The sequence below is a fragment of the Pyricularia pennisetigena genome, chromosome 1 (genome assembly GCF_004337985.1).
Source record: "Pyricularia pennisetigena strain Br36 chromosome 1, whole genome shotgun sequence".
In the NCBI taxonomy this organism is placed as follows: Eukaryota; Fungi; Ascomycota; class Sordariomycetes; order Magnaporthales; family Pyriculariaceae; genus Pyricularia; species Pyricularia pennisetigena.
The window spans coordinates 929839-940605 of NC_043740.1; the positions used below are offsets into that span (position 1 = coordinate 929839).

The window sequence follows — 10767 nt, forward strand, 5'->3', positions numbered from 1 at the left end:
GTGGTTGTAGATCGATGAGGAGATTATGTTGCAGTAGATAGATCTTGGCATCACATGACCAGATGAGCTTAGTCAGCGCTATGCACACCATAAAAGCGCTGCCACGCTCGTTAGCCTAAATAGCGCACCCTACCTAAATACATGGCTCTCCTACCACTCATGCAGGCTGCACGTATACGTTCGTGTACGTCAATTATAAACCCGGTACAGCTGTAAACTATAAAATCTCTACTTTACGCAAATTGCAATTATATATTAACACGAATAACGCCTAATTTATTTATTTTTTTCTTTTTTTACCGCATACCATATTTACGACCGAAAAGCTCCAAAAATCGCCAGCAGCGCTTAATTTACGCGCCCAATAGCCTAAATAATTTAAAACTTACCGCCAAAATGCAAAAATATTACGCATTTGGAAATTGGTTAATCCAAACCAATAAACCGACGAAAAATTCCCAATATTTGAAAAATTTACCGAAAACGTTATAAAATCGTTTAAACGTTCCCGATTTGACGATTATTATACAAATTTACGAATTTGGGATTTAAACCCGTTTAAAATTAAACGTAAAATAAATTAAATCGCCAAATCGTTTGCAAATATAAATAAATTTATTTTTAAAAGCCTAAAGGAACCTATTATATTAAACAGTTTTACGTTTTCCGAAATAAAGCGCGCGGTAAATAAAACACGCGAAACGCAGGAATTATAAAAAAATTATACAAATAAATAATTCCGAAAAATTAATATTTTCCTGCAATGGGTTACAAAAAATATAAACCCAACGTATTTTAGTACGGCGCTTTTTACCGTTTAACGTAACGGTTGGAATACGTTTAAAAAGATAATTAAAGCGTTTTAGGAAAAGTTCGCACTTTTTTTAACGCACGTTAAAAAATAGGTAATTAAAAATTATAAATTAACCCTGGTTTTAACGCGTATAATAAATAATAAAACGAATTGGTTCAAAATTTACGATTTAACCTACGAGGAAACCCGGAATTACAAAATAACCGATTTTAAAAAGGATTTAACGATTAAAAACTTTATCGAAACAGGAGGACGTTTCCAACCCTCCTGGGTTATAAACGTTCGGAACGAATTAAACAAACCGGATTATACAATTATTTTTAAATATATTTTTAAATGGTTTAGGAGCGCTTTTTACGACGATACCACCGACCCTTTAATAGGGGGTGGCCGCAATTTCGCTAAATTTTATACGATATTTAACGGATCCGTTAAAAAATAAAATAAAAGTTTAAACCACGTTTTTAATAAGGGTAAAAATAGGGGAAATATACGGAATAAATATCCCTATGGTTATAATTATTTTTAATTACCAAATTTATGCGAAAAATTGGTGTACGCGGTAATAGGAAAAAACCCCAAAATCCGTATACGTGGCCCTTATTTAACCGAAAATCGCAAAAAAATTTGCGCCGAATTTAAAAAAAACCGCTGGTCCTTTATCCGCGAATTATTAATTTAAAAGGGTGTAATTAGCGAATTAGGATTTACTACGAGCGGAAGGACGAAAAAAGCACCGTAGTTTAAAAAATAAGGGGGGCCGCCCATTATTTCGGCGGTTTATTTAACCATTTTTACCGAACCCGACGATTTTACATACTTTTAAATACGTTACGATAAAGGAACCAGCGCATTTACGTCCATAAACATTTTCCACAATTTATATTACAATAATATTTTGTTCGATAATTGCTGTTTTATATATTTGGTAAACGTTAAAAAACGCCTGGACCCGGGTTTTATCCGTAAACTTACAAATTCGGATCCGCAATTCGTTATATACGGTATTTAATAATTTAAAATTACCGCGTTTGGTACGCGTATTATATAAAACGTGTTAAACGGAGGACGGACGTTAAAATTCGTTAACGTAGCGTACGTGCCCAATTTTCACGTTAATATCGTGTTAAAAACGCGTTTAAGGGATAAAAACGTATAATATAACGGCTGGGATTGCATTTTGCGTTTAAAGAATATAAAGGAAAATTAGGTATTATACGGTTTGCAACGACGTAATAACGTAATTTTTTTATAATATAAACCTGTTTATTATTTGCGCGTTACCCCTACCGTATAAATATTTTTTATAAGTATTATTTTTTTAACGGTTATAAACGGTTGGATAAAATTTATTAAAATTCCATAAAAAAATTCCACGGAAGCATACGACGAAAAAGAAAATAGTTCGTTAATTTGGTATTAGAAAGCCGGCCATTTGGGTCCGGAAACGTTTAAAACGTTGGTCCACCGGGTTAAAAATGTAAAAATTAAGGGATTAAAAATATTGGAGTGCAAGGCGTGCGTTTAAATATATGGTAAAATAATGGTATTAAAACGCCTAAAAGGCGAATTATATAAACTTTATTATATAATATATTTAAATTTTTTCCATTTTAAAAAATTAGGTACTGGTATGCGGTATTTGCTATTATTAAAAAACGAATATTCGGGGCGTTTAATAATTATTCCGTTTACCGGAAAAACGAAGGCAAAACTCGTGTTAACAATATTTGGTTTCGAACAGTGGGTAACGCGTTAATACGGCCTACAAATTGCGAAATTTTTCCACGATAACGAACCTATTTTAATAGCGTATACGGGATATATTTTTTACCAAAAATATTGCAAAAAATTTGGGATCGAAATAAAAACGCCTCCCTTTAATATATATAAACCAAACGGTTAAATAAAACGTTCGGGATAGGAGGTAATTATACGCGCGTTTAAAATGCGTTTGGCAGCCAATTTACCTACCTCTATTTGGCCAAAAATAATTATAACCGCAAATTATTTTATTAATATAAATCCATTAATAAACCGGAAAGGTTTTAACCCAAACGAAATCCTATTAGTATGGTTTAGGGGGTTTTTTAAATGGTTTACATTTGCATTATTTATTATATTAAACAAAAACCTGCGCCCAAATTGGTTTAGTACGTATATATACGGGTGTAAAATTTACGTATTAAACCCGGTAAAAACGAAATTAAAAAATAAGGTAATATTTAAAACGAACTTTAAAACGCACGTGGGATACCTGGTTAAATATAAATTTTTTAGGATATATTATATTTGGGTGCCTTTTTTCGACAGGGTTATTACTTTACGCAACGTCCGATTCGACGAAACACGGTTTTACCAGGGATTAGAAAAAAAAAGGATAAAAACCGGTAAATTTAATAACAAATACGAGTTTTTAATAAACCGGATCCACGAGTTAATATTGGAGTTTTTGGGGGACGGAATAATCGAACGATTGGGTTTATTACGAAATAAACCATTATTCGCACCTAATCCAGGCGTTCCTATTTTTAATTAAAGGTTAAATAACGTACCAATATTATAAAAACGGAGCGCGGAAGCATTTACGGAGCACCGCAATATACATTTCCGCGAACAAATCGCAAAAAACGACATTTTTAAAAATTTGGGCGGACCGATCCCAGGTAAAACGGTTAATTAACCGGAACCGTTTGGGATATAAATGGTTAACGAATTAATAAAATATACGTTAATAATATTAGCGTATTTAAAAATTTTGGAGGATAATGTAATAACGCTTAAAACGGGAAAAAATTACGTATTCGGTATACGCATACCAAATAGTGACGGATTTTTACCGCGTGCGCCCACGGACCCTGTAAAGGAACCGGGTGCGCCGAAATTGGTAAAAAATACCCGAACGGTGGGATTAATCGTTATTAATAACGAATCGGCGCGGGAATACTTTACGTTTAACCGTTTTTTCGTCGGGGGTAATACACCGGAACCGCAGTTCGAACTACCGAACCCGACAAATATTACCGTTACATTCGCACAACCCCCAAATATTACGCCCGCGCCGGCATTTTAAACCAGCGTTTAAACGCGTACAATAAAATTTAAACGTTCCTCGAAAACGCCCCGACCCATTATAAGGGTTTTGGAAACAAATACGAGGGGATAACGCCAACGCGGTAAAGGAAATATAACCCGTGGAAAGCGCGGGGGTAATAATAATAATACGAGTTTTGTAAACGCGATTATCCCAAGGGGAAAAAACGTGGTATACGGAAATAATAATATTTATTTAAAATAAATATATACCGAGGACAGGATATTCGTTCCAGGTTTTCAATTATGGTTAACGTTTTTATTAACGTTTTTACCTAATTAATAAAGCACGTTGGAGGGCGGTGATTATAATTACAAAATACTGCACGAAATTATCGCGGCGGTAATACAATAAAAAAAACCGGATAAAAAGGTTAAACCGCATAAAAACGATTTTGTACCTGCGCCTAAGGCCTGGAAAAAGCTTATGGCGCACCCGGATAAAAAACAGTTTTTTAAAGCAGCGAAAACGGAGTGGATAAATTTCGAAAAAAAAGAGATATGGGAAATAACCCTTCGGTTGAATTGCACCACAAAACCCGTACCGTTTATATGGGTATTTACGTATAAATTCGATAAAAACGGTTACTTCGAGCGTTATAAAGCACGGTTCGTAATAAGGGGTGATTAATAAGCGCCCAATACGTTTAAAAACACTTACGCGGCGATATTGGTAATACGCAATTTCAAATTAGTATTAGCTTTAATGGCGTATTTCGATTTCGAGGCGATCCAAATCGATATAAATAACGTTTTTTTTAACGTAACGTTTAATATAAGTAAACCAGTGTTTTGCACTATACCAAAAGGGTTTAGGAAGAAAAATATTGTATTTAAATTACGAAAAGCGTTTTACGGTATAAGGGAATTATTTAAATTTTGGTACGAAAAGCTCCTAAAAACGTTACAAAATTTGGGATTTAAACCAATTGGTAATAAACCATATATGTGCGTATTTATACAAAGCAGGGTTATCGTGATTTTTTTCGTAAACGATATAATCGTATTATATGCCGCAAAACACGCCAGAGACGGTAAAGCGGTTATCGACGGCCTAAAGGTTAAATACGAATTACGGGAGGGGCAATTTTCCTGGTTTTTTGGGATACGCGTACTGCGAAATAAAAAACGACGCATAACGATTTTATTATACGATTCGTATATTGAAAAAATCGCCATGCGTTTTAAATTTACAAAAAGCTTAAAATACCCGCCAACGCTATTACCAAAAGGTCCTATAATAAAATACGAGGGGACCGCAACTCCAAACGAGGTTAAAATTTATTAGGAAATGGTAAGGTTTATTTTATATACCGTAATTATATTTAAACCGGACGTTGCGCACGCAGTATTAGTATTTTTTAGGTTCCTTACCAATCCTAATCCTTTTTACAAACGCCTAACCAAAAAAATATTATTTTATTTATACAGTACGAGGTTTTTAGGAATTAAATACGGAGCGAGCGACCAAAATTAGCATTTTATATTCGCAAATAACGCATTTTTCGGCGACGATTTAAATACGAAAAGGTTTTTAAAAAGATACGTGATAATGCTATTCGGAGGAATTATTAATTGGAGGGCGGTAAAGTAAACCACGGTAACGACGTTTATAATAAAAGTAAAATTACACGTATTATCGAAAGCGGCCAAAGAAATTATGGTTTTAAAACGGATTTTCAAGGAAATACAGCTAAATTTCGGCGAATTTTGGAATTTATATTGCGATAATAAACAAACGATTCGTTTAATCGTTGATAAAAACTTTCGTATTAATACCAGCCTGCGTTATATAAATATATAAAATATATAATTTAAACAGGAGCACGCCAAAAAAAATTTTAACGTTATTTACCTGGAAATAAAGCTTATACCTGCAAACGGATTTACTAAATCGTTATCGATCCCCAAATTCGAGCATTTTAAGGTATTTTTAAATTTTTATAACGTTTAGCAAAATTTAAAAAGGAGTTCGGAAATACGGTAAGGAATATAGCATTAAATAACGCGTATTAAACCTATTAAAAAAAAAAAAAAATAACGATAAAAGGTAACGAATATATAAAATAACGAATATTTAGGGCCGAAACCTATTTATAAAAAAATTTAATGGCCGGCGCCAGCACCGCCAGGAAATAATACAAAATAAATACCCGTAATGGGTTAACCATTAAAGGTCGCACCCACCACCGCCGGCACGTTACCCATAACAGCTAACCCCAATCCCACCTGGGTACCACGAAATAACGCCTTTTTTACGTTTTGCGGCGCAAAAAAAACATTAAAAACCCTTTTTACGGGTTTTGGCGCAGGAATATTCCTTATTTAAAAAATTACCAATTTTTTCGTTTAGGATTCGGTCTAATCCCGGAAATAGTACGTAACCACGTTCCGAAGGAGTTAAACCTTTTTGGCGGGGGTATGCGGCGATATAAAAAACGCCTGGTCCAAATCGCGCGCGGCGCGTTTAAAAAATCCCCCAATTGGGAAAAAAAGGCAGGTATACCCATTTCGGTAATTCCAGTAACGCGGTAGGCGCGTTCCCCGAATACGGGAACGCACGCCGGGTTAATTAACGTATAAACCGGTCGCAATTCCGGACAAATACGTTTTCGCACACCCGAAATATAGTACCGGGCGATTTATAAAATCGTTTGGGCGTACACGACGGGGGCGAAAACGACGCGATTACGGTACGTACGTTAATTCGCGATATTTATAAATAAACGTTTTAAAATAGGGGAAATATTTACGGAACGGACGGGGCGGTCGTCGCTATCCTCCTCCTTTTTATCCTCCTCCTTTTTTTCCTCCGTTTTTTCCCTCCTCCTCTTTTTGCTTATACCTTTCGGCCTTTATATATATAATTAATATTACCTTACGTTCCTAAATACGGTTTAGGAATAATTTACGGGGTTTTTAGCGCCGCGCGTATTTTTAACACGCCCGGAAGCGGTTTTAGGGGCGGCGGCCTGGGCAGGCGCGGGGGCGGGTTCGGTAGCGGCAGGGATAACGGCGGGGGCGGGCGCAGGGTCGGTAGGACCCCCAACCATTGGTATTTTAGTAATAATTTCCTCGGTTTACGTTTCGGAAATTACCGTTTCGGCGGGGATAGCGGCGGGGGCCGTATCGGTAACCGTAAAAGCAAAAACGGCGCCGGTAACGACGGTAAAAAAAGTTTATATTTTACCGTTAATTTAATATTATAAAACCGGTTGCAATATAAATTATACCCGTTAATTTTTAACCTCCCGTTAGGAAAACTGAAAAACGCGTTACAATTGCAACGTTTCGGCGGCGTTGGTTCGTTTATATATATATAAAAAACGCGTTAATTAAATCGCACGTTCGGAAACTCGCCAAAACGCGGGTAAGGATTTACAATTGTACGCGCCTTTCGGCGCGACCAAATCGATTCCCGTTAATAGGAGTAAAAAAAAATACTATATTATACCCGTTAACCAACGCCCAATCGGTATTTAGCGCACAACGCGGTTTATACGCAGTTTAACCCGTTAAAACAAACGGAAAAAAACCCATTTTTATTATTATTGCTATTGCTGCTGGTATTAATATCGACGTTAGCAGGCGCGCAAATCGTTAAACGCAAATTATAGGGCGTAAATAACCATTTACGAATTGGGTATTTGGGCATAAAATGAGGTTTAAAATTAAAATTCGGATTTAAAAAAGCGAACGAAATATATATTCGCCGTGCGTTTACCAATTTTATTACAAATTATTATCGCTATTAATATAATAAGGGGTATAATATTACGGATTCGTCGCCATTGAAAGGGGTTTACCGCCTGCGTTAAATATAATAAAAAGCGCGGAAAGCTGGTAAAACCCGTTTGCGGCGCGCGTTGCACCGCCACCGCTTATTAGCATTATAAATTTCCTTTGTTTACGTAAATAAATATATACAAATATTGGCCGTAAAAGCTGTATATAATTATATAAACAGTTAATTTTGCTTACTTACGCAGAGTTAATTGGGGGGTGTATTGCAGTAAATAGATTTTGGCATCACATAACCAGATGAGCTTAGTTAGCGCTGTGCACACCATAAAAGCGCTGCCACGCTCGTTAGCCTAGATAGCGCACCCTACCTGAATATATGGCTCTCCTACCACTCATGCAGGCTGCACGTGTACGTTCGTGTGCGTCAGATTATATTCCCCGCATTTGTTTGTTATAAAGGGGACCATCAACCCTCGAATGTGAATAGCTCTGTTGAGACTGCGCTGCGCTGTTCCCATTACTCCCCATCTGTGACCGTTTCTGCTGTCGGAGCCGATACCTCTCCGCTCGTCACAAGATGCAGATCGTCGCACTCATCACCTCCGCCCTGAGCATTTGCTCCGCGGTCGTTGCGTCCAACCTCGAGGCCCGCCAGCTCACCCCGGCGCCGTCACTCACGCACCTCTACTCGCTCAACTGCACCCTGGACCCGGGGATCAATGTCGGCGACGCCCCGTTTGGAAACCGTGTCGCCATCCCCATTACCGGCGGGACATTCGAGGGGCCCCGGATAAAGGGTAAGTCCACCCCCTCAGGTAGCTACAGCTTCGTCTGATTCTTGCATCCCTTCCATGTTCCTTGTCTTTTCTTGTCTGGTTCTCCTCTTTTTTTTTCTCGTATGACTCCTTTTTTTTTTTTTTTTTTTTGTTTTTCTCACAGATTTTCTTTTTCAGGCACCATTCGCAACCTTGGAGCAGACTGGGGTCTGACTGACAAACGCGGCGTCTTCCACCCCGACACGCGGTACGGGCTGACCACGGATGACGGCGCCGAGATTTACATTCGCACCTTTGGCTCCGCCCAGCCGGAAGGCGTGATCTACCTGCACGGGCTATACGAGACCGGGTCGGACAAGTACTGGTGGCTAAACGATATTGTCGCTGTTGGCGTCCTGAAGGCCGGGACCGGCTGGGTGTACATTGACATGTACTACATGACGGACGATGGAGTCGACTTGGTGACGCCATAAAGGCTAAAAAGTTTGGTGTAATAGATTTTTGTACCCTGCACTTTCTGTCTAGACTCCTTGGGCTCTTCTCTCTCTCTCTCTCTCTCACCAGATATATAGAAACAGAATATGAAACCTTCCAGGACTCCGAATTTGGGACAAAGAAAAATAAAAACCTCAACCAACAACAAAATCAAGAAAAAAAAAAAAGAAATCATCGCACCGGCCCAGAATGCCTAACCACACAACCCCCCATCGCCTGTGCCACCTGCTCCTGGATGGACCTCCAGTGCTCCTCGAACTGGCTCTTGAAGATGCCCATGAGGGCCCTGTTGCACTCGACGACGCACTCGTGGGCCAGCACGACGTTCTCGCCACCCTCCTCGTCGCCGCCCCTGACGACGATGCCGCGCTTGGACACGAAGCCCAGCGCGCCCTCGAGGTGCATGTAGACGCCGTCCTCCATGTCCGTCATGACGTACCAGTTGCTGGCGACGGGTTTCCCCGGCAGCAGGCGGGCGAACTGCGGCGGGATGGCGTCCTTGACCTCCCAGTACCGCGTCGTGCCGACCAGCCGCGACGCGTACGGCTCCGGCACGGCCTCGGGCGTCGACTTGCCCGGGTGCGCGCGCAGCTCCGTCACCGAGACCGCGAAGGGGTCCTTGCTGAGGAGCCCGCCCTGGTCCTGCACGACGGCGATGGCCTTGGAGCGCGGAACGCCGCTTATCTCGGTCCAGATTTCGAATTTTGCCGTCGTGCTGAAGACTTCATCCGTGGTTTGTGCTGTTTAGTTGGCCTTTTCCGGCGGATGTGGATGGGGGGTCTTTGTGACTTTTGTGCATGGGGATGGATATCAGCGTGATGCCGAGCGTAAACTCACCACCCATTTTTTTTTCTTTTGAAAATACTACACTGCGAGATGCTGCGGCTGGCGAAACAAAGAAAAAAAAAGGGACCGACAGTGAGAGTAAAGGCTTTTTACGTCTTGTATACCTCCAAGTGATTCTTTACTCTCGTATGCAACAAAATGCAACTGCTGGCGTGATTATGCAACGCTGGCGGGACAGCCCACGACTGAAGATTAGAAAGAAAAAAACACACGCACGACTGAAGAAAACAAGACCGTTTGCCGTGCAGGAAAACGTGGGCATTATGTAGTCGGCAGTAACTTCGGCCGCCTACAACCTTGGGCAAAAAAAAAAAAAAAAGAAAAAAGAAAAACTTTTCTGGCGTTGAACAAATAGCCGAACTCACCTTTCCCCGTCAACTACCTTGGCCAATCGAACTCGGGCTATTCTGCGCTGTGAAGATTGGACTATCCTGCTCCAAGCGAACCATCCTGCCTGAAGGGGGGACATGCCAGCAAATGACGACGTATGAAGTCTGTGCGGACATGATGCAAGCACCGGTCGCCGAATAAGCCTTTGTGGCCATGCGAAGGGGATTGAACATGAAAGAAAGGGAAGAAAAAAGATGGGACAAAAGATATGGTGGAACAGAAACTATGGCCTTTTTGCGAAAGCTGCTGCGCCAGGCACAGAACGAATACGTATTCGCTAGCCAAGCGCTAGCACATGAGCGTCACCAGCTTGCTCTCCCTTGCAGTAGAACACTTTCCGGAAAGCAGACAGAGGGGAAAAAAAATCTGCCGAAGCTGTTTCCTTTCGTTTACCTCAGTTTTGCATGTTTCTTCTTTTGGAGCTACAATCCCGGTCCGGTCTGGGATCAGCAACTTCGGGGCGTCGGAGCCGGAAGTTATTTGAGACGCCGACTGACAAGGTTTTTCTTGAGTTCAAAGCTGTTACAGGGTGGTACAAAGTGCAAAATTCTGGGGGTTGACTTTTGATTCAATGGCGGAACATCTACTAAATTATCTGCAGAGCTTGTC

The 10767-nt window shown here is 40.1% G+C and overlaps 2 protein-coding genes across 2 annotated transcripts; one reads left to right on the plus strand and one right to left on the minus strand.

Annotated features, from left to right (window-relative positions):
* Positions 1-8228: 8228 nt before the first annotated feature.
* PpBr36_06898 (uncharacterized protein) lies at positions 8229-8900 on the plus strand (the record flags this gene model as incomplete). The annotated part of the gene is made up of 2 exons (XM_029894040.1): positions 8229-8448; positions 8605-8900. 2 exons carry the CDS (start codon positions 8229-8231, stop codon positions 8898-8900), a joined length of 516 nt encoding a protein of 171 aa, XP_029748873.1.
* Positions 8901-9093: 193 nt separating this feature from the next.
* Positions 9094-9660, minus strand: PpBr36_06899 (uncharacterized protein; the record flags this gene model as incomplete). The annotated part of the gene is made up of 1 exon (XM_029894041.1): positions 9094-9660. A coding segment is annotated over one exon (567 nt), but the record flags the coding sequence as incomplete, so codon positions are not given.
* Between the last annotated feature and the right edge of the window lie 1107 nt (positions 9661-10767).